Consider the following 24,792-nt stretch of genomic DNA (forward strand, 5'->3'; position numbering starts at 1 on the left):
AATAAAAATCTTTGAATAAAAAACAAAGATTTTTTTCCCCCTTGTCAGCCTTCCCTCCCAGGACATTATACTGTATGCAAAACGTGTGACTGTAAGACAAACATTTTTTTCCACTGCCCTTCTGAGCCCCGCAGGCCTTCAGGAAGACCTGCACTTCAAGCAAAGTCTTTTTATTTTTCAACACCCACAGCTTCCATTCAACAATCAGAAGTTTTCCACTTTCATCAAAGAGACTGCAGAGAAAGGCCGAGGGAGCAGCCGGTTCTCAGCGGCTCTGGGCGGACGACAGAGCCCTCTGCTTCCCACTCACTGCCCCGGGCCCACCACAGGACACAGTCTTCTCCCTGAATCAGCCAGGTGCGTACCCCCGAAGACACTGGCTTGCTTTATTCCCACCTCAGTGACAGATCCAATGGATGTGTGCACCCGCTTCTTCCCAAACCAAGTCCCACTTGGGATCAAGGGGACCTCATCTTCCTTGTCTATGGTGCACTTGAAGGCGGGAGGAAAGAGGGATGACAGAAGATGAAGTGGTCGGATGGCATCACCGACTCGATGGACATAAGTTTGAATAAGCTCCAGGAGTTGGTGATGGATAGGGAAGCCAAGCATGCTGCAGTCCATGGGTCGCAAAGAGTTGGACCCAACTGAGCGACTGACCTGAACTGATGGTACATTTTATGCCACTCTACGTAGCACCACCCCCCCCCGAATTTACCTCTTTTTGGCTCTTCCATCTCCAGGATCCCTATGATTTTATGGATTCACTGGGAAGGAATATCCAGTTCTTAAGAGTGACCCAAGTCAGGTGATGCTCAGTAGTGGGGTCTCTGCAAAGGCCAAAGTCGCAGTAATCCAAGTTCGGCTCTGGACACAGAACAGTTCCTTGGGGAGCTCTGGGATTTCTGTGGGCTCGCAGATACCCAGCAGCTGAAAAGTGAGCAGAAAGGGGAGAGGTGCTGCAAAGACTGGGTACTTCCAAATGAACTTTTCAAAGAGCTACATCCGGAGGCACCGGTTATGCAGCAATTCACTTTTTAAATGGTCTTTTGAAATGGAGATGCTTAGTAGCCACAGATGTGGCCAGCTCTGCCTGCCTTGAGAATCTATCCACTCTGTCTAAATTCCAGGCTATTTGGAACATTTAACTAGAATAGTCCAATACCCTCTGCCAAGTCTATTCCCATTCAAGAAGTACTCTTATATCACACTCTCATCTGATCAGTATGGTGGCTGTCAGTGCAGACAGGGAAAAAAGAGAGGGGCATAAGGGTTTGCACAAGGACCGAAGACCATAAGGGACGGGGGGGGAGGGCTGAGAGAGGACCTCAGGTTTTCAACCTTCAGGTACATGACAGTAGCAGGGATTCCGGGGCCAGCAGGGTTTAACTATTTACCCAAGTGATTCCATTGATCAACATTTGCAACTTTGATTGAGACAGTGTCTACCCTCTCTGATTCTCAATTTTCCCATATCTGTAAAAAAATAAAATCTTAGCTGCCTCAGAGGCCAGAGGTGAGGATGAAGTGAGGCACTGTGTCAATCCGAGACAGAAGAGGCTCAACTGTAGTAGTCACACGCACGCACACACACACATACACACACACACACACACACACACACAGCACATACAATATACAACTCGCCACACACAGCATGCGGATACACCGCACATGCACAGCACACACATACCACACACCCACCACCCACATGCACACACCACCCAGGACACACACGCCCCTATGCTCTTCACCATACCACTTCCCTGCCCCCACCCTCACTGCCAGCTGCTTCCCCTTTTTCTGAGTTTCACGGCAGGCCCAACTTTGTATGCAAATTTAACAGATCCCAATATACTCTGGAGGATGTTTTTGTTCAGGAGATCAGTGCTGCCAGTTTGCTGCTCCCGGACAGTACCTTTGAACCTGTCCCCCAATTTCATCCTGCCATTAAGCTTGTCTCCCTGTGGAGAAACTTCCACGATTGTGGGCTCTTCCTTGCCAGAGATCTGGTAGCATTTCCAGTTCTTAAGAGGAGCCAATATCATCAACCCCTCTGAGTCATTCTACCACGGTCCAGGGGATCCAGCCTCCCTGTGTGTGCTAAGTCGCTTCAGTCGTGTCTGACTCTGTGTGACCCCGCGGACACTAGTCCACCAGGCTCCTCTGTCCATGGGATTCTCCAGGCAAGAATACTGGAGTAGGGGTTGCCATGCCCCAGCAAAGAGATATTTTCTGATGAGGACTTTTGAGCCACAGGCCCCGCTGGGGAGAATGTGCAGTTTCTCAAGCCGGAAGGCGTTTTGTGGCTGAGTCTGACTGAAACAGCAGTTGCTTTGGGTGTACGCTCGCGCGAGCGCGCGCGCGCGCGCGCGCACACACATACACACACACACACACACACACACACACACACAGAGCAGCGTAGGGAAACCGTCATTTTCCTACTCGCCCTCTGACATCAGCCACCTTCTCTATAGCTACAGTTTCTCTTCACTCAAACTGATCCCTGGCGATGAAAAATGAGCCTGTCCCCCACCCGTCCCGCTGCCTTTTGCCTCACGCCCCCAGAGAAGAGTTTCTTCGTGAGGCAGCCGGTGAAGGTTTTTTTCCAAGTCACATGATCCAGGATGCAGGGGAAGAATCCTTCTTGGAACAGAGATGGGCCCAGAACCGAATCAGATGAGGAGAGATAAGGTGTGATGTGGGGAAGCCTATATAAGAATGGACCCAGGGCTGCAGCGAGCACTCAACCCACTGGCCCCGTCTCAAGACACAGCCATGCATGTGCCCGCAGGCTCCGTCACCAGCCACTGGGGAACCACGGGCCGCGGGTACTTCTGCTTCACCACGGCCTCGCTGGCGCTGTGTCTCGTCTTTGCTGTGGCGACCATTATGGTGCTGGTAGTTCAGAAGACGGTGAGTGGACTTCTCTTCTTTGCCTTTCCTTTCTGATTTATGTTCAGTTTTCTCCACAGAGACTTGGGGATAAACGAAGCAGAGAACCGACATCAACAGAGAGAGGGAACAAAGAAACTGGAAACTCAGTCCTCTCAAATAATTTGGCTCTTTGAGGGAAAATTTTCTTGAGCCATCACCTCCAAACTTTCTATATACACCTGAGCCAAAGAAGGGAGAGGAGCTATTAGCCTTGAGAAATTTTCCTAGAGGAAGGGGATATATATACACGTATAGCTGATTCACTTCGTTGTACAGCAGAAATGAAGGCAACACTTTAAAGAAATTATACTGCAATAAAAAAATAATAACTGTTGCTGATCTAAAGACTTCTATTAAAGATGGAAGAGACAAGGAGACTTAATAACACATTTGTACAGCCAGTGTCTTGTCTTTGATGACTTCAGACCAGATTGCAGGATTCTGTACTCTCAGTCCAGATGTTCCTGAGATTTCAGAGGCCTCAGCCAGTGCTAGGCACTTTTTTTAGCCAGGAGTTAAGTTCCAGAGGCCAAAACAAGGAAAGGGAGCAAGGAAAGGAGGCCAGAGAGAAGACCAGGGCTCTTTAGAGCTTGGGCATGTCAGTGTTAAAGCTCACAAGACAAGTTCAAAGCTTCCTCCTGAGCCACTGCTTTGAAGAGCTTGGTGTGTCACAAAAACATAACACATAGAAGCAGAAGGTAGAAATGTTTTTCACACCTGTTCCCTCTGAGACTGCTCAGAACCCTAAAACTATAAGCAATTATGGGTACACACTGTGAAGCTGAGCGGTCTCAGGAAATTTACCTTTTTTTTTTAAGTAAATGGTAAGAATTACTATGAAAACAGAGGAGGTGAAGGAGAAAGCTTATTCATATTTTAGGAAATTGGTGTTTACAGCAAATCCACCAGGATGTATTTTAGAGAAAATACTGTACTAATAGTATATATTGCTCATGAATTTTTTAATGAAGTAATTTTGATAGTTTAAGAACTGTACCCCCCAAAAAAAGAACTGTACCCCCAATACTACTACCCCTTCAAAGTATGTACATTTCTATTTATTCCTTCAAAGCTCTGATTTTTCAGAGTATTGCAATCCTGCAGAATTTGTTCTGGCTTCCTTCAGTTGTCTTAGGTTGAATGCTCTTTACCTTATTGATTGCTGAAAAGAACCAGGCTTTAAAAGGCTTGGTTATCTGCTTCTCAAGTGTCCTCAAGAACTGACATTTAAATGAAGCTTTGAAACTCATACCTCCATAAAAGTGAAAGATAACAGAATTACTAGCATTTGAGACTTAGACTGTAAAGTTTATGAAACTCATCATTTATTGGGCTCATCTACACCTACTGGGAATAACACACTTGAGAATATTCTAGGACCCTTTTTATTCTGTACAGACTCTATAACTTCTGTAATTCTAATCTGAAGTAAACCAGAGGTGTATCATTCTACAGCAAGAGCCAAAGAAAGGAAATTAAAGTGGCCTTCGAAAATGTCTTCAGTTAGATTGTAGCTAGAACTGGTATGAGAGAGACAGAGAAAGAAAGAAGGAAAGAGGGGAAAAGAGAGAGAGAAATATATGGTCGTGGTACATGGTGTGGTGATGACATAGGAAGCGAGCAAGAGCTCCAGAATTCTCCTAATCCAAGTCCCACATTTGGTTGAATTGATTCTTTCCGTGAAGGAACTGGAGCGGATCTTTCTGCCTCATTTTTGTAAATGTGGAAAACGAGAAACAGAAAGGGGACAGGGCTTGACCTAAGTTGTCCTGAGAAAGTGGGAGTCAAGACTGCTTGGCTATTTAATGAGGCCACTGTTCCCTTTGAGGACACAGCCACAGCCGCACTAAAAAATCTCCCTTCCTCCTCTTCTCTTGGGAGTGTGCCCTTCCTGGCGTCCAGTTCCTTGACTTCCCCTCACTCTGGGAAATGAAAAGATTCACTTCACAGTCTGACTCTAGGGTTTGATGTACTATGATTTCTTAGCCTGAGAAATATCAGTAACTTGCTTAAAAGTATTGTGATATACAAGTAAAGTGTTTTATACATATCATTTCCAATAATTCATTCAGATATTAACTGTCAGAAAAGCTAAGAAGAGAGAGTTATCTCCTTGAACTTGAGTTATCAGGTTCCTGCGGGAAGAGGCTTTAGTACAGGTACAAGTTAGACAAATGAATCGACTCTTAACAGGACCCCCGATAAAGGAATCAATGGGAGATACCTAAGGACCTTAAACTCATAGCCCAATTATTAAAAGTGAAATGGATTGATGGCCACCCAGCAGTCTTGTGAGGGTGGATGGGGGCAAGGCTGAGAACCATGAGCTGGTTCTACTGGCCTAAGAAGTCCCCACCATTACTGTGTGTGTGCTCGGTCGTGTCTGACTCTTTGCATCCCCGTAGACAGTAGCCCTCCAGGCTCCTCTGTCCATGAAATTTTCCAGGCAAGAATACTGGAGTGAGTTGCCATTTCCCCCTTCAGGGGAATCTTCCTGACCCAGGGATTGAACACAGGTCTCCTGAATCTCTTGCATTGACAGGTGGATTCTTAGCCACTCAACCATGTGGGAAGCCCCCAGAAGTCACAGTTCTAAATAAAAAGACACATGTACAGGCAAAATGTAAACCAAAATTAACTTATAATATGGAATAAGTGATGGAATGTAGGCACATAGGGCTACCATGAAACCACAGGCAGATCTGAGAAAAACTTCACTGGAGATTGGAGTCTCAGTTTGGCTTGAGAAATGTGCACAATTTCAAACAGGTCTCCTGAGATCAGAGGAGAGAGTATTCCTGGCCAATGGATCAGAATGAGAAAAGTGAAAAGTGTAGGACAGGTAGGAAAATCAACAAAGATCGCCTTGAGCTTTGGTTTGAAAACCAAATAACTCCAAAGTCAAATTCCTTGGGAGAGGCAAAGAACTTAGGTTTCAACCTTAAAGATTTATTGAGCATCTACTGTGTGCAGGACAGTAATGTTCTAAGTAATGGATATAGAACCTTGATCAAAGTCAAAAATATCTCTGTTTTCATGTTACTTATGGAACTTATTGCCTACTGATGTCTTAAGTCTCTGCAGTGGCTGTATTTTACTTACCTTTAAACCATTATATTCATTTAAAATATTATATTCACGTGGTTTAAGAAAAGTAAATAGTAAACAAGGGCAAAGAAAAAAGTAGAAATCTCTCACACCCTCTCCACCCAACCACCAATCCCTCTTTCCTGAGATAAGGACAATTGACAGATTTTTTCATGTCCTTCCAAAAATCTATGCTCTATAAATATATAGTACACAGATGTCATTATAGCAAACCCATAAATTTGCAGCTTGCTTTATTGACTTGATATATCTTGGAAATCCTTCCATGTCAATACATGGACGTCTATCTCATTCTTTTGAAGAGTCACATAGCATTTTATTGTACTTCATATTTCATCTGTGTCTAGTGAAGGACACAAGTTTTTCTCTAGAAGTTTTGCTCACTGTGCACATCTGCAAGTCTGTCTGTGGAATAAATCCCTAGAAGTGGGAATACAATGTGTATTTTTTAAGAGATTGTACTCAGTACTCTTGAAGAAGTAGAAGTCCTACCAACAAAGAGACAGATCTCCATGGAAAAGAAAGAAAATTGATTTCTTATGAAGTAATTACAACAGAGTATATGCGTTTGTGTCACAATGAAATGTCACACAACTTATACAGCAAAGCAAAGAGAAAAAAATTTCTCGTATCTCCTCCAGAGATAAAGGGTTATAAATAGGTCATATATAGGCTATAATAAGGAAGAGAAGGAAATGGCAACCCACTCCCGTATTCTTGCCTGGAAAGTCCCATAAACAGAGGAGCCTGGAGGGCTACAATCCACGGGGTCACAAAGAGTCGGACACGACTGACCGACTGAGCACATGGGCTATAAGGTGGACAGGCTTCCCACATGGTTCAGTGATAAAGAATCCACCTGCCAAGTGGGAGATGAGGGTTTGATCCCTGGATTAGGACAATCCCCTGGAAATGGCAACCCACTCCAGTATTATTACCTGTGAAATCCCATGGACAGAGAAGCCTAGCGAGCTACAGTCTATGGGGTCATAAAAGAGTTAGACAGAACTCAGCAACTAAACAACAGCAATAAGGTTGACACTAGAGGTGTTCACAGTTCAGGTGGCTTGGAGGCCTTCAATCTTAAGAAATGTTTCTGTTATAAACCGGAAGCCTGGTCTTGTTTAGCCCCTGGAGATATCTATTTACATTTCACAATGTTAGAGTAAAGAAGGGCTCATGTATTCTAGAAAGAAGAGAAAGCAACTGCCTTCTTTCCCTTTATCAACAAAGAAAACTCCTTTTATTACAAACAAAAAAAAATTACCCTTCCAATACCACTCAACTTCCCCACCAAGAGTTGAATTTAGGGGCAGTGATTGGCGGTGATGGTGGTAAGGTTTTAGGTTTGTTTTCACTCCAGATAAAATATAGGGTGAACTGAAATGCCCAGTGATACTTCTCTCTACCCAACTTACTCTCTCCAATACAGTCAATTATTTATCCAAAGAAGTCCACTGAGCAGCTTCTCCAGGGAAAGCCCTAGGCTAAGCTGTAAGGGAAGAACCCAAGTGGACAAGGTGGGAGCCCTGTTTTCTGGGAGTCTCTAAGTTGGAGAGGTGAGCCCAAACCCTCAAGTGCTTGAATTTGGGGCAGAATGGCACTAAATGTGGGCTTCCCAGGTGGCGCTAGCGGTAAAGAACCCACCTGCCAATGCAGCAGATGCAAGAGATGCAGGTTTGATCCCTGGGTGGGAAGATCCCCTGGAAGAGAGCATGGCAACCCACCCCAGTATTTTTGCCTGGAGAATCCCCAGGGACAGAGGAGCCTGGTGGGCTACAGTCCATAAGGTCACAAAGAGTCAGACATGACTGAAGTGACTTAGCATGCATGCGCTGTACTCAGTGCCATAGACTAGAAGAGAGGAAGACAGTTGCCGCTCGGGGTGAGGAAGGGGTTTGCAAGAGAGGTTAGAAGGGAAGCTGAACCTCCTCCAAGAATGAAAAGGATCGTGTCTGATTCCCGAAGTTTTGTTTTGGAAAAATTTAAACCTACTGAAAAATAGAATGGTAAATACCCATATAATCTTTCACCTAAATTCAGTAAGTGTTAACATCTTGCCATATTTCTGCTTCTTTCTATATATATGAAAGTAAGGTTTGGTCAGGGTGACCTTTCACCCACACGTATTTCAGCACCCATCTCCTACTTACTGTGTGCCATTATCATGGCCAAGAAAGTTGATGTTATCTTGGCAACATCAGTATATAATAAGACATAGTCCATATTTTAATTTCCTCCACTTGTTCTAAAATGTTTTTATAGCTGTTGTGCCTTTTGTTTCTCAATCCAGAATCTACTCTTAGGTCACATACGGAGTTGGTTTCACCTGTTTTAACTTGGAATGTTACTATTTAAAAGGTGGCTCTGGGAGCTTATTAGAAATGCAGACTCTCGGGCTCCACCTTAGACATGATGAATCTAAATCTGCATTTTAATAAGGTTATTGGAGAAGGAAATGGCAACCCACTCCAGTACTCTTGCCTGGAAAATCCCATGGATGGAGGAGCTGGGCAGGCTACAGTTCATGGGGTCACAAAGAGTCAGACACGATTGAGCAACTTCACTTTTTTTTTGGTGATCTATATGCTCATTAGAGTTTGAGAAGCAATGATCTAACAATCTCCTCTGCTCTCTGTTGCTTTTCACGACACTGACTTTTTAAAAGGATCCAGGACAGTTCTATGGTCACGTTTTGGGACTGTCAGTGTCTACTCACAATAATATTCAGATGAAACATTTTGGGCAAGGAAAGGACATAAGCAATGTTATATCCTTCCTTTTCACAGCAGAGCTAGAAGCATATGTCAGGTTGCTCCATTATTGGCAATAACATTTAGTCAGTTGATTCAAGGCATGACCACTGTCTGCCTTCATAGTGAAAGTGAAAGTGAAGTCACTCAGTCGTGTCTCTTTGCAACCCCATGGACTGTAGCCTACCAGGCTCCTCCATCCATGGGATTTTTCTAGGCAAGAGTACTGGAGTGGGGTGCCATTTCCTTCTCCAGGAGATATTCCTGACCCAGTGATTCTTTCACTTCTGTATTTGCTAGCTGGCATGCGTCAGTGGAGAAGAGCTCTCTATTGAAAGGATGGGAGCAAGAGGAGATGGTGCCAGGCATTCTAGGTGGGGCCGGAGTAAGGCGAGGCGCAAAACAGAGATCAGTCCAGACTGCACCAGGGAGTGGCAGGACTTGGAGCCAGGTGGCAAGAAGCACAGATAGAAGATGACAGGAAGCCACCCCATCAACAGACTAGGAAGGTTTTCCGAACCCATCCATAAGCTCAGCTCCACACTAGCCTCCAGTAGCCATTTCCCCCATTCCTGTGGACAGGGAGACCTCAGTGTTCTGACTGTCTGTTGAGTAATGTCTTTCAGTTCAGTTCAGTTCAGTTCATTTCAGTCGCTCAGTCGTGTCCAACTCTTTGCAACCCCATGAACTGCAGCATGCCAGGCCTCCTTGTCCATCACCAACTCCTGGAGTTCACTTGTCTTTAAGCCCTTGTTATTCAAAGTGTGCTCCCTGGTTCCAAAACATTGGCATCATCTGGAAGATGATTTCATCATTTCATTATAAATGTAAAACCTACAGAATCATAATTAGCATTTTAACAAGACCCTAGTGAGAGAAGCACTGCTTTAAGCCCCTGTTTTCCAATGACCACTTTCACTAACACTAGCAAAACCAAGACTACCGAGGAAAATTTTCTAGGACCGCAATCCACTTTCTCATGGAGTCTCAGGAGAATTTCCTGCCCCAGCTGCATCCTGCCCTATCCTAGAGGGGCGACATGGCTTGGGATTGAAGAGCATTGCCTTTGAAGTCAATATGCCCCAGTTGAATCCTTTCCCTCCTATTCACCATCTAAGGGACCTTCTATAGTCACTAAGCTATTTCTCTAAGTCTCAGTCAATCACTAATTCTTGGGGTAAAGATAAAATAAGATAATGCATGTAAAGCATTTAGCCCCTGATGATTCAGTACCCTCAGTCAGTCAGTTCAGTGGCTCAGTCTTGTCTGACTCTTTGCGACCCCATGGACTGCAGCACGCCAGGCTTCCCTGTCCATCATCAACTCCTGGAGCTTGCTCAAACTCATAGCCATTGAGTCAGTGATACCACCCAACCGTCTCATCCTCTGTCGACCCCTCTGAAATACCCTCATTAAGTGCTTAATCACATTCAAAAATAAGAGAGGCTTTCCTGGTAAAGATCTCCATGGCTCACCTTACAAGATGTGAGACCACCTGGCATAGTCCAAACATCGGTTGTCTTTGGCCATTTTCTATAAGAGAGGGCATCTTTTGTCAAAGTAGATTTAGGAGCTGATTTCCCTGCACAGGACTGCTCTGTGAAAAGAAATAAACCTTTCAAGGTATTGAGACAAATTACACACTTCATTAGGATTAAGAGGGTAACCAAAATAGCCACCATTTCCAACTACTTGCTAACACTTAATGCATAATATCTTACAATGTCCACAACTTTATATATAATATCTTATTATGTCAATAATACAGCAGAGGGAGGGATTATTAGCCTTGCAATCACAGTGATTAAAGGAAATGGGAAAACAAAGAGTCCTAGGCAGAGAAGATGACTGGAACAGCTCATTTCACCTGGGAACAAAAAGGTTAAATGTAGGGAGGGTTCCTCCCTCCATACACAGAAACATTGTGGAGGATACCCATGAGATACTCAGAGTCTGAAAAACAAAAGAGACAGAGAGAGAAGCATACTTAAGGAAGTGTAGCTGGTTGGTATCCATGGAAACCAAGTTTCCTGAGCTCAAGTGTAAGTGAAAGTAGCTTAGTCGTGCTGACTCTGCGACCCCATGGACTGTATAGTCCTTGGAATTCTCCAGGCCAGAATACTGGAGTGGGTACCCTTTCCCTTCTCCAGGGGATCTTCCCAACCCAGGGATCGAACCCAGGTCTCCCACATTGCCAGAGGATTCTTTACCAGCTGAACCACAAAGGAAGCCCAAGAATACTGGAGTGGGTAGCCTGTCCCTTCTCCAGCAGATCTTCCCAACCCAGGAATGGAATCAGGGTCTCCTGCATTGCAGGCGGATTCTTTACCAACTGAGCTTATGAGGGAGCTACTCAATGGAGCTGAGAATGAAAACCTGGGAGGGCCCATTTGCTTCTGTCTGTGTCTAGCCTGTTTACTGTTTACCTCAAAGCCAAGTTGCTAAGCATGGTGGTTCACATTTCTCCAGCCAAGACCCAGATCCCCAGGCTAGGTTTGGGAAAGAATTCTTAGACTGGGAGGTACCTTACTAAAGAGGAGTAGATAAATGGACAGCACTCAGCATAGTGTCAAGGGCATAGAGGGTCCTCAACAAAGTTTAATTTGTCATCTCTTTATACCCTACTTCTCCACCTCCAAATGCAAAGACTGCCAACAGTAGGGCGCATGGGGTGGCAGGGGAGGAGAAGGAGCAGGTCTATCCTTGGCTTCTGAAGACACCATCTCTCTTGGGGCATAGAAAGAGCACTAGAGAATTTCATTCTAGGATCTGCCACCAACTCACGAGTATCTCAGTCTCCTTGTCTGTGAAAATTGGCTTGATGGACTAAAGGATGCCTTGGCTCCCCTCTGGCCCTGATCCTTTGATCCTGTCTACTGGGGGTAGCTAAGGAAAGCTATGGAGACATGTTCTCATGCCCTCATGCCAGGAGCTCTTCAAGGCAGCAATAGTCACACTTCTGTCTTGGATGCCATGGGTCCTGGGCTAAGGTTTAAGCAACAGGATTCTTCCCTGTACTATGATGCTTTGTTTTTGACATCCTCTGTCTGAAGCTAGAAAACCAGAAAGCCTTCAAATGACCACACCCCCACCTCACCAACCCAGACACCCCATGTAAATTAGATCTCTTCTCAGATCGTATTTCTTACAACCTTGCTACTCAAATTGTGTTCTGTGGGCCAGGAGCTCTGCTGTCACTTGGGAGTTTATCAGAAATAGACTCTCAGGCTCCACCCACACCTGCTGAATCAGAATTTTTATTTTAACAACTGCCCAAGTGATTCGTACACATGTTCAAGTGCTATCTGGAAACATACTGCCTCTCTCCCCCGTAGCTCTTGCCTTGTAATTCTAGTCTATATTTATCTATATGTTCTGAACAACTGCTTTACAATTGAGCCATAAACCCGCAGGATGTTTTCCGGTGACTTAGAGCTCGGCACACACTGTGTGCCCATTTGACACGTGCTGAATGTACAATTCTCTGGTATTTCCCAATTGCCAGGAGCCATGGCAACGGCTCCTCAGGGGTTGTTGCTCTGGCATTCTCTCCTTGTCCCTGGATATGTTCCAGGACAGCCAATGAAGTCCACCATCTTAGCACCACACTTAAATGTAGATTTTTTCTTCATGTGTGTGCACATCGTACTAATCGATGGACGTGCTTGGCAGTAAGCCAGATGTTTATTAACTTATGAAAGGCTGTTTGTTTTCTCAGGAGGCAACCAGGAGGGGACTCTATGACATCAGATTTTCCTTTGAACTGTGTGTGTGTACTTGAGAGATCACAGAGGTACAGCACTGTTTATTAGGTTAAGAGCTTTCAGCCAAGGCAATAAAATCATAGACTATAGGAGCAAATAGGAAAGGACCTTCCAAGCCAAGTTCATTTCTTTTCCCCTGATAAGCTGAACCCCCTGAGTTTATACTGACTTCCTCCTCCAGATCAGTGCTCCGCAGGGCTGTGCCTCAGGAGACCTCCTCGACTCAGGACCATCCACTTGGGCTAGAGAGGAGAGTCACTGATCGGAAGAGCTGTCAGTGGAAGGAAAAGGACAGAGTCCCTAGAGCAGTGGCAGAATAAAAAGAGAACTCTAGGTGGTCCTAGGTGTTCTGACACAACACTAAGAAAATAAGATGCAGGCAGCAACTAATTGCTTGCTCCATTAGATGCTGGGAAGTTGTTTTCATCCATGAAAATGCTTACATTTCTTTAGGGCTTTATTAATATCTCAATCCAATACAATACAGGAGACATCAATCTGGGTAGGTCAAAAGACAAATGAGACACTTCATTCCTTATTGGCAGGACAATGAGGAGTGTCTCCAAGGTTGAGGTGGGGGAAAGGGGGAGAGAGCCCAAGGTGGGAAAACTAGTCGCTGAAGAATTTTTTAAATTTCATTTATCTTCATTTTTTTAATTGGAGGATTATTGCTTTACAATGTTGTGGTGGTCTCTGCTGTATATCAATGAGAATCAGTCATATATATATATATATATTATATATATATATATATATATGCTATATATATATATAGGCTTCCCAAGTGGCATTAGTGGTGAAGAACACAACTGCCAATGCAGGAGACAGATGCAGGTTCGATCCCTGGGCCAGGAAGATCCCCTGGAAAAGGGCCTGGCAACCTACTCCAATGTTCTTGCCTGGAGAATTTCATGGACAGAGGAGCCTAGTATGCTACAACAGTCCATAGGGTCACAAAGAGTCAGACACAACTAAAGTAACTTAGCATGCATGTATGTGTGTGTGTGTGTATATATATATATATATATATATATATATATACACCCACTCCTTCTTGAGCCTTCTTCCCCTGCTCCCTATTATACCCCTCTAGGTCAATCACAGTGTGCCAGGCTAGGCTCCCTCTATTACACAGAGCCCCCTGCTCGCCATCTGTTTTACACATGAGAGTCTGTGTGTGTGTATATATATGTCCGTGCTACTTTCTCAATTTGCCCTACCCTCTCCTTCCCCCATTTGAGCCAGTTGCAGCAAAGGGGATGAATATAGGGCCTGTTATACAGAGGGAGGTAAGTCAGAAAAAGAAAAGCAAATATCACATATTCAGGCATATATATGGAATCTAGAAAAATAGCACTGATTAACCTATTTACAGGGAAGACATAGAGACGTAGACATAGAGAAAAGCTTCTGAAAAATGTATTGGGGTGAAAAACTGCCCGTCTGCTTCTGTTGCTTACTTGCCCAGAACATGTGAACAAGACCTCCTTTCTTCCCCTCTGTTCCCCAACCCTGCAGGTCCTTCTTCAGGAGCCAATCTGCTCTCAGATTGTCTGCCAGCAAGCTCTTACTTAACTGTGTGATTATTTATATATACAGTTATGCTTATTCTAGAATAAATAAAACATATTGAATGTTAACATAAATAATATACATTTATGCTTATTTATGTTATATAAGTATTTAGATATTAGAGTCAAATGTAAATCTGCAATAAATCCACAAGGACAGGGACCCAATTTAATCATTTATGGTATCTTCAGAATGCTTGGCACATAGTCATTCTATCAATTCAGAATTTCCAACCACAGGAGAAATAGTGCCTTCCCAGGTATATTTACAACACACTCTCACTGTTTGCTGAATCAAACATAGAAGAAAAGAGCCCACATATATTTATACATTACAGTTGTTTGCCTTATGCTAACCAAAGTAAGAAAAAAATAGGTGGTGAAAAGAAAAAGGCACTGCCTGAAAGTTAGGAGTTGCAGATTCCCGCCCCGATGGCCATAAGCTTTCTACCTCTCAGCTTCCAGTTCCTCACCTGTGAAATGTGCAGAGTAATCCTCCAATATTATTTCTGATAAACAGGTCGTAAAGGTCATGTAAACTAAGTCAGTGAATTCGTTGTTTTTTTTTAATCTTAGAGTCAGATGGAACAGAAATTCTAAATTATACAATACTTTGAGGGCAACCAAAGTGGAAAAGAAAAAGACTAGCTGTTTCAATCTGATGACATCCTCATCCTTTTTTTTTAAACTTTTCTCTTTCTTCTCTTTCAGGACTCCATTCCCAACCCGCCAGGCCAATTCCCCCTTAAAGGAGGTAAGACTTTGGAATTAGGAGTAACTGTGCAGGAGGGGATAGTCCATATCACATCACAGATGATTAACTACCAGAAACATCATGAGTGTCCAACAGAGGCGGTGGGGGCGGAGGTGGGCTGTCAGGCCAAGCTGGTGCATCTGCGTTGCTCTGAGCGGCTTCTGAGCTGTGCTCACGTCCCCAGGTTCTCCCACCAGCCCTCAGCTCTCCCACTAGTGAAAAGTCTGGCTCTGGACAGGCTGGCCCATGGACCCAGAGGGGAACACAAAGTGGTATTGTGTTAGGAACTTAAAATCTAGAGTCAGATGGTGTGGAGCTGAATCTTGGCTCTACATCCCACCTGAGAAACTCAGTTCCTTATCTATGAAATGAGAGTAATAATAACGACCTCACGAAGGTATTGGAGAAACTATTAGATCTCTTCTGGAAACTGCTTTGCATGGTGACCAACATATAGTAATCATTAAATAACTGAATCAAACATAGAAGAAAATGCACAATGAAGTTCAGGATTTGTCAAATAGACCTTCCCACGCCCCATATTTTTCTATCACTAAAGTCACTAATCAATGGGTTGTCTCTACTAGCCCCAGATTGGTGAGATGCAGAGTTAGGTTAACATGGAAAAGTGAAAAACTTTTCTGATGTATGTTTCATTGCACAGAAAAGGAAAAGTAAGACGAAGTGAAGGGGATCTTGTTCAGGGTATTATGGAGTCAAACTTAGAACCCAGATGTCCTCATTTCAGAACACTAACCTTCAGTCCTGTCACCTTTAGAACTTAGATAGCAAGCACAGTTGGGTGACCAGCCAGCTCAGAAGGAAAAACTAAGAAAGAAAGAGTGAGTCATCATAGGCACCTGGACAGACACACCAGGGCATGCTTGGGACCAGAGGACACACGTGTGTGAATACAGTTCCTCACACCAAGAGCAAGCACACTGGAGTTCCTTCAGGACACCCTGAGCTCTGCTTCTCCTTTTTGTCACCCAGAAACTTGGAAAGCAAGGGCAGAATCCCCTAAATGGAGTAGCACTCTGCGTAATTCAAGGCAGACTGATAATTACAGCTTTGTCAACAATAGCTGAACTTTGGCTGGAATTACTTAGCATGTGACCTTGATTTCCACCAAGCCTTTGTAGACAGTCACATCAAGGTGAAGGGAGCATAGCATAATGCAGAAGCTAGCAAGCTGCTTCTGTAAACGACCAGACAGTAAACATTTTAGGCTTTGCAGGCCACGAGGTCCCTGTTACAACGAGCCCACTGGTGTAGAGCAGAAGAGGCCACAGACTCTGTGCAAATGAGCAGGCACATTTGCGGTCCCACCAAACTTCATTCACAAAGTGAGGTGGTGGCCAGGATCTCACCCACAGGTCAGGGTTTGCCGCCCACCTTCATGGAAACAGTACCAGCTCTGGAATCAGAATACGGAGCCTTGCACAAACCAAACACACTGAGTAAATGTCATTTTCCCTTCCCCTGCCCCGTTGTTCCACATCCATCCAGATTCTCCAAGCTTTGACAAGAGCTTCACTTTTCAAGGTTAGGGGTGGCTCTTTAAGGAAAGCATGACCTCAATGACAAGGACAGTTTTGACCAGGCAACGTGACCTCAGTCATTCTGGGTCTTGGTTTCTGCACTTCCATCATTGTAGATTGTCAGCTACAGGGGGTCTCACAAGTGATCCCCTTTTCCTGCAGTCAACTATACTTTCCTCTGAGAGCATGTCCTTTTCTCTGTTACTTTTGTGTGAAAATGTCCTTTCTTTTACAACACAAGGTTGATACAGATGGGAATCAGGTTGGTTTGCTTTTTACTCAGAGTTATATTGTCTGTTTGAACAACAACAGGCAAAATAAGAAGCTGCCCATTCTGTACTGGTCACTGAATTTACATTTTGGAGTCCTTAATTTTGGTTTTGAAGTAATTATTTTGGTCCATAGAAATTTAAAATTTTGGCAGCCATGGACTAGAACACTTATCAGATCCCTTCTTAAATGGGCCGTCACTGTGGATATCAGAACACAAACTAATTCAAAACCAACCACAGTTCCCAATTCAGTGTCTTTGCAACCAGATTAAAAAATGCTAATAATTCTCCCTAGGGCCATGAAACTCTTGTTAAAGAACTTCCCACACTTACCGTGGATTTATCTTAGCCTCCATCCTATAAGCAAACAACTTGGGGATTAATAGTCCTGTTTGGCAGGTGGTAAGCTGAGGCCCAGGGAATCAAGGTGACTTTTGGAAGGTTGCCTAGGGAACTGATGGCAGAGCAGGAGTCAGAATCCAGGGCTCCCCTCTAGCCCCACATGATTGTTGCCGAAACTCAGCCTCTGTTCACTGGTGCTGAATAGAAACACGAGGACAGAGTTTTGGGTGAAGTAGAAAAGAGAAAAGCTTTTACTGCTTTGCCGGGCAAAGTGGGCCACAGTGGGTCCATGCCCTGAAGACTATGTGACCCACCCTGGAGGCGGTAGTGAGGAGTTGTGTTCAAAGAGCAGGGCGTGATCAGCTCATTTTTGGATTGGTTGGCAACAAGGTGAAATTTCAAGCATCGTCAACCTTCTGGTTTCAAGCAGTCTAGGGTCTCTGTTCTTGTGGTCAGCAGTTTTCATCTGGAAAGGGGTCTGCTTCCTGTAAAAGCAGCTTAGGAATGTGTGTCAGGCCTTTATCTGTATCTTTCAGGAAATTGGGAGTTTAGTGATTCTGTCATGTGGCTGAATTATAGTCTATAGATTGTTACCAGTTTCTTGGCCCAACAGCTATGCCTTGCTTCTACATCTTCACATTTCCCAATCACTGACTCTTGAGTCGGCATTTTAAGACAAGGACACAGGGGCTTGTACACAGTTTCATGATGTGTTTCGGCCATAAAATGTCAGTGACCTACTGTGTATGGTCCTTGACTTTCTCTTGCTTTTTAATGAAAGTCTCCACCTGTCTTAACTTGGCCCACCTACAGACACAGTGGTCAGATGAGGTGGAAAGAATACCACCTTGGAGCAAGACCTGGGCTCCAGAGTTGACCTCCACACTAGCAGGCTGCGTTTCTCAGGGCAAGTCTGTAACAGAAAAGGACGGTGCACTGAACGAACTGGAAGGGTCCTTCCAGCTGCGATGCTTTATGATATTCTAACCTTTCCTGTATATATGTAAATACAGAAAAAAAGTCTAAAAAGACGATTCCTAATAATCTTGAGGAAGTCTGCAGGCTTTCTGCAGGAGGCATAGCCTCCTCCCCAACAAACCCTCTGTGAGCAGACGGAGGCAGTGAACTCCCCTTGGAAAAGCCATGGCAAGACACTCCAGGCAGAGGGGCGCTGTCTCCCAGGGGCCCCAGCGGGGAGGCTCTAGGGGGCAGCCTGTGGTTTGCCCCCCAGATGGATGACAGCGGAAACTGGACTCTAACCAGGGAGCCCTGTGCCACCAGCCAGTGGAAACTGTCCACCAGGAAGCCAGCAGCAGCCCAGAGCTTGGCAAAAAGGGCCAGGCACACACACCCAAGTAACGTTAACACAGGACGACACTTAGCTGCAGGGAAACCACAGAACGCCAAGCCTTTTCTGTAAGGAGAAGATGTCTGAGTCCCAGCACTCACCTCTCACTCCTGGCCAGGAGACTTGTCAGCGGCAGACTGCCAGCTCGCCACCACTCCCTCGTGCTTAGGACCCGGTGGCCTGGCGGCGCCTCAGCTGGGACTGCGGGCAGCCAGGCAGGGCCCCAGGAGGAGGACCTTCTCCCTTCCTCTAGCAAACAGAGTCACTAAGCGCTCCCTCACGAGGGCGGGATGGGACCACAAATATGAGCCTCACCCGCCACGCGGCTGGGCACAGGGGCTGGGCGGGCCAGGAGAGGGCAGCTGTGCTGCCCCCGACATCCTCGTTCCTGTCTCCTGCCTCTCCTACACTCTGAATCCCATGTGTTCTCATGTACGTGCCGTATTTGTCCCAACCCCAGAACAAGCCCCCATGCCTGATCTCCCCAGATTCCAGAAGCACCCACGTTTGTGTGCAGCAAAGCGGACAGCAGGATTTAGGGAATGTGGAGAGGCTGGTGGGGTGGTGCCTTCCAATACGGAAGCAGAATGGAGTTTCAGATCCTACGTGATCCCGAAGCCTCTGCGCTCTGGGAGACAGCACTCTTCCCTTGGGTTCAGCCCTCTAGCACACGTACCGACCCACCCCCACCCCCACCCGCTTCCATGTCCTTCTTCCCAATTTCACCACCCATCGTTTCCCCTCAGAAACTCGGCAGAAATTCAAACCCCTGACTTCATCGCAAAATAATATTGATCACCTCAGCCCCAGGCATTTCCAACATCCCAACAACCAAATATCAGTTCTTACCTGCGCTGGAGGAATTCCATAGATGACTTGTAAATCAGTTTTTCTTTTATTCCCCAGCTAGGCAGGTGTGAGGATGTGATGGGATGAAGATAACAAACACTGATGGGGCCTTTGCTTTGGGCTGAGGGCTTCGTGATTCACTCATGCAGTCTCACAGCAAACCCCAGGATAATTATTGGCCCCTTGATAATTGTAAGTAGGGAAACAGAGAGATTTACCGACTTGCCTAAGATTGCACAATTAGCAAGGAGTGGGGCCTGACCTCAAAATCCAAGTTGACGTGCCTGCGAGCTCTCTGGCTTACCCAGGATGTCATGGTCAAGATGCTGAGTGCAACATGACCATGCTTCCTTAGTGTCCCCCCCAGGGCGCCAAGGCCAGGAACCCCCCCAGGGCTCTCTGTCCCTCCCCCACACCTGCTCCCGTGGCTGTCTGTCCTGCTGTCACGGGAGCCTGCTCTCTGGTGTTGAGCTCCGGGCCAGAGGGGGCCACTAGGGCACCTCCGCACATGGCTCTGCGCAAGAGGCAGGGCTGTGGGGAGCGTGAACAGCCCATGGCAGGGGATCTGGAGGCCAAATTCAGGCCCCAGCTTCGCAGTGGAGGATCCTGAGAACTGGGAGGATCCTCCCCCCACCCTCACTGCGGGCCAGTTAAGATAGTCTGCCTTTCCTGTGAGTGTCACGGGCCCCCTAATATCCAGAGGTTCCTGGGGGCCCTGAGGAGGTGGAAATAGTGGATAGACCACCTGGAGGAGTCCTGAACCCCTCTTGTGTGTTCCCCATCTCGCAAACAAGGATCTTAGGATTCTCTCACCACTTTATTAATACCATTCCAACAATGTCCCATGTTTGCCTGGCTTGCAAGCTACCCTCCTCCCCCACTCCCTCTGCTAAAAAGAAAACGTGGGTATTTAAAAGAGATCAAATAAGGTTGGCTAATTGCAGCTAGTGAGCCCACCCCCAAAGAAACAATACAAGCTGCCCATGGAAGGCAGTGAAACTAAACGAAGGAGCTGGCTGCTCGCCGATCGCCCGCTGTGCCTGGTGTCGTGCAGCTGGGACCGGATGCAGGCTGCACAGAGGCAGGTGGAGGTGCAGCAGCATCCTCCTCTAGAAGGGCTGAAAACAGCAGAGACCTCACATCTGTCAGGTGGACAGAGCTGGATCTACTGCCCGGTCCGCTGGTTGTCGTAGTTCCCCCCCACCACACACTAAGTGGGGATATAACTGCTCAGCAGTCACTGCTTTTCATGTAGTCACAGGCCTCAAAGAACTTATTTGCCTCTATGTTTACTTTAAACCTATTCACTCAAAGCTCACTCTGAATGTGTCTTTTTCTTAAGGCAGAGCTAACCAGGATCAGGACTCTCTCTAACAGAAATAAACTAGAAAATGGGCCACACAGAATAAGGTGAGACAGAGTCCTGGAGAGGCCATCAGAGTGCTAAAGCCATCTGTGTCTAATCCCTGCCCCTTGTCACCCAGAGGAGAGGAGAGGGAGGGGGCGATGTGGGGGGTGGGGGACAGGAGAAGGGGAAGGAAAAGGAAAAGAATTCCATCATCGAGGCGCATACTAACATTTATACTTGAATTCTGCACATACACATGTCACAAGTATTTAAATCCAGGAGAAAAATCCCCGTCTTTCACTTTGGGGAAGAGGAGAAAAAAAGAAACAGGCGGGGAAAGGAGGGAAGGACAGAAGGAAGAAGGGAAGGAGGGAAGGAAAGCAAGTTTGTTTCTCAAACTGGCTTCACTACATGTTTCACCCAAGCTCTCTGGATGCCACACGTGTTGTCTTAAATTTCTACAAGCCCCACTGTGCAAGCCCCGGGCCAGAAAATGGGAGCTAGACATGAGCAGATCTCTCTTTGCCTTTTCAATTAGACTTTAAAGGTGCTTCTTAAATACCCTCCAATAATATCAATTCAATCTGCACTTAGTATAAGTGAATTTCGAGGAATTACACATCAAGTCAGATAGCTTTATCTTACATACTGCAACAGGTCAGGATTGAAGAGACCCCAAGGGAATTCCCTGGTGGTCCAGTGAATAGGCCTCTGTGCCGTCACAGCTGTGGGCCCTGTTCAATACCTGGTCAGGAACTAAGATCCCACAAGTTGTGCCATGTGGCCAAAAAAAAAAAAAAAACACACACACACCCTCAAAATCCCAAGGAACCTTCAAGGGATTCAAATGAATTTTCACTTGATCTCAACTTGTATTTACTGATGACTTTCGATGTGTTTAACACTGAGCATGCCAGAATAGCTACTCCTCAAATGCCATCTGTAAACCCAAGGCTACCTAGTCCTTTGTTTAATGAAGGGCCTAGTCTGGAGTTTCTCCATGGCGAGTTAGCCAAAGAAACCGTCACAGTGAAGTCAGCTGAAATGACCCTTAAGTTAGGGATTCACTGTGATTCCGAATTCCACTGACAATGGCGAGGCTCTTCCCTAGATGTCGCTATTGCGACTCTCCTGGATATCGCGCCAAAAGGGTGGAACTCAGAAGCCAGGACATGGTAGACGCAGAGTCATGAGGATAATTCCTCTCCTTGTTGGAAGGATTAAAATATTTTCAACAGATGACGAGGGCTATTCACACTTTCCTGAGAGCATCCAATGGCCTCAAACACTTAGATACATAATTAAGAAACTTCAGTCCACCAAGCTCTGGCTTAATGAGCATCTCATTGGCCAGATGAGTCTGCTAAGAGTGCTGCTAATCTGTGCTACTTAAGAACCAAGGAGAGAGTCGGGGAAGAGGGGGCTACCGCGTGCCGGGTTATCTCCTCCAAGCCGTGTGCTGTACAGGTCATTTGACATCCATAACCTCACTGCATCTTCGCAACACGCACACGCTGGGGTTGCCTGTTACTATCCCCACTTAACAGATGCAGTAATTGAGGGTCAGTAACGGGGAGTGACAAGTCTGACGTTAGGGGCCTTGACCAAAACCCCGGTGCTTTCTTTGAGATGCACTGTGTCTGTTTTGCTCCGATATTAACCTGGAAGGTACCTGGCACTCAGACCACATACTTTCTGGCTGGAACGGTAGGTGTGGCTTGTTTTGCCCCATTGGGCATTGTTGCATCTTAATGGAAGCCTGAGAGCCCCTGACTTATTGCTTGGCAAGGTTCAGCCCATGAACCTGAAGTCACCTGCTGGCATTCCCCTGGGAAGAGGAAGTCCAGATGGTTCATCAGTGCTTGTTTTCCAGGCACCCATAGCTGTCTAGTCAGTTTTCAGGCCAGTGTGTATGGTGGCTGCAAACCCACTTATTCCTACATTTAAAGCTTCTCTGCTCCATGGGAAGACTAAAAACCAGGGCAGAGCCCAGGACTAGGAGTCAGGAACTCTGTTTTCTGAACCCAGCTCTGCCACTTAACCTACTGTGGGGTTTTGAGCCAGACCCTTAGTCCCTCTGGATTCAGCCTCTCCACTCCTAAATCTAGGGTCACAGTTAACTTGGCATCCAATGGTCCTTTGGGGTCTAATATTTTGAGATCTCAAGGAGGGTTCCCATCTTCATGTTGCATTATTCTGACTTCTATCTAGAACATGACCCTTCCAACCACCTAAAGCAACATCTCTCTCCCTATCTCTGTCTTCTATGCACCTGACCAGGAGGGTTTTGTTGGCAAATATTTCTCTCCAGGCTTCCTAACAAAGCCCAAGAAAATTTAATGATCCTTCTAGAGGAGACCAAAGCTTGAGAGGATGGCTTACAAATCTTGCCCAGCTGAAGGCCTTGGTTCTCAGGAGTACTCACAGAGAACCTGAGTTGTCTGAAAGATGGAATGCCCGACAGAAGCAAGGGGTCCCAGACTGTGGCCTGGCCCCACCACTGATTCGTGGGGTGAGCTCAGACAAGCCTGCTGTGGGGGTAACATTGGGGAGCACGTGTGTTATGTAGTTACCAAGCCTGGGCCAAATGATTTCTCAGAGAACTTCCAGTTCTATGAACCATGAAAACCCTTACAGAACCAGGTTGTTCATAACTTAGGTTAGTCCCAGACCTAAAACACTCTGTTCTGCTGCAGGTGTCCGGAAATTTTAATGCGTGTAGACAGACTCCTAGCTGGGGTAGAGCAACATGCTCAAAAGATAGATAGTTGGAGCTGGGACTGACTTCGCCGTGTCCCTGCAGCAGGCCTGGCAGTGTACAGCTGAGTCCACCCAGCCATCTAAAATCAGCTAGAAGGGCCCTTCTGGATCATCTGGTCCACCCTGCTCTTCCTCTAGCTTGAGACACAACCACCCGAAAAAAAAGTCCTAGATTTTAACTCCAGGCGATCTACTTGCCATGATGTGTGGACTGTTCTCCCCTCCCCTCCCCTCCCTAGTCTTTAGTTCTTCAAATTAAACCCCTCGGTGTAGCTAACTTGGTTGGGAAATAAATGAAACAGAGGTGTGTTTTGCTCCCAATGCTCCCCAAATTCAAACTTCCAGGAATACTATAGGATTCCTGTCTCATAACCAAAAATGATTACATCATGGGCTCACAGGGTGATAAGGAGACTCAAAGCCACATGGCTGATGACCCATGGAATATTCATCTAGGTCTGGACAAGAGCCACATGACTCTCACACCAGCCCAACACATCTCTGAACAGCACTAACTGGTCCAGTATTTGAGCTGCCAGAACTGTGACTTGCAATGTGTGTTGTATGTCCTTAATGAAAGTCTTCCCACTGCGTCATCCGGGAAATGGGGACAAGAGCGGTATTCGCCGTCAGCTGAGTGCATCATCTCCTTAAACTTCCAGGAACTATGCTGTTTGGGCCCACAGAGCCAGCCCCCATCAGCCCTGGCCCTCCTAACAGCCTTGAAAGTCGCTAGGCACCAGCAGCGTGCCTTCTCCAGGCTCCTCTCCACGTTCAGCAGTTCCATTCCACCGAGAGCTCCTCTGGAGCCCTGCTTCCCCAGCCCCTTCCCTTAGCCAACTCAGTGATGTCATTCTTCAAGAGATTTGCCTCTGTTTTCCTTTCTTTTCAAAACATCTAACAGATTCTTTAAGAAAAACTGAGATACAGCATGGCATTTGACTTCAGGAAATGCAAAAGCTTCAAAATAAGTTTTGTTTTTTTTTTCCATCCTTGGGTTTCTCAGAATTACAGCTGAGGTCAACCCAACAAACATACAAAGACCAAAGGGGAAAGAAAAAAAAAAAACAAAAAACCTACATGTGTGAGAGGCGAGTCCAGGCTTGTATTTCTACATCCCCCTGTTAAGAGAAGCTCATCTGACAGTTGCCACGAGTGACAGGTGTGAGGGGGTCCTTGGCCGAGGAGGAGAGCTGTTCATGGTGTGACGTGCTGGCCTGAGCCAAGGGCTTGAACCTTAACCTCCCATGGAATCTAACCTGACCTGCAGAACCAAGGACAGAATGAGGCCAGGTGTCATCCAGCCTGGAAGGGGAGACCAGGCCAAGCATCCGCATTCCCTTCCTCAAGCCCTGAGAGCTGAGCTGACATCCACAGAGGGAAGGAGCAGAGACAGACTACATGATTCAGCTCGACAAACATTTACAGAGTATCTTCTGGGC

The 24,792-nt window shown here is 46.0% G+C and overlaps 1 protein-coding gene across 1 annotated transcript in view; it reads left to right on the forward strand.

Moving 5' to 3' along the window:
- The first annotated feature begins 245 nt into the window (after window positions 1-245).
- Window positions 246-24,792, forward strand: part of TNFSF8 (TNF superfamily member 8) — a 32,389-nt gene continuing 7,842 nt past the window's right edge. The window contains exons 1-2 of the mRNA XM_069575290.1: window positions 246-2,919; window positions 14,848-14,890. Of these exons, the coding sequence (XP_069431391.1) occupies window positions 2,725-2,919; window positions 14,848-14,890 (238 nt within the window). The 5' untranslated portion in view covers window positions 246-2,724. The remainder of the gene's footprint in view (window positions 2,920-14,847; window positions 14,891-24,792) is intronic.

Source organism: Ovis canadensis, chromosome 2 (assembly GCF_042477335.2).
Source record: "Ovis canadensis isolate MfBH-ARS-UI-01 breed Bighorn chromosome 2, ARS-UI_OviCan_v2, whole genome shotgun sequence".
Classification (NCBI taxonomy): Eukaryota; Metazoa; Chordata; class Mammalia; order Artiodactyla; family Bovidae; genus Ovis; species Ovis canadensis.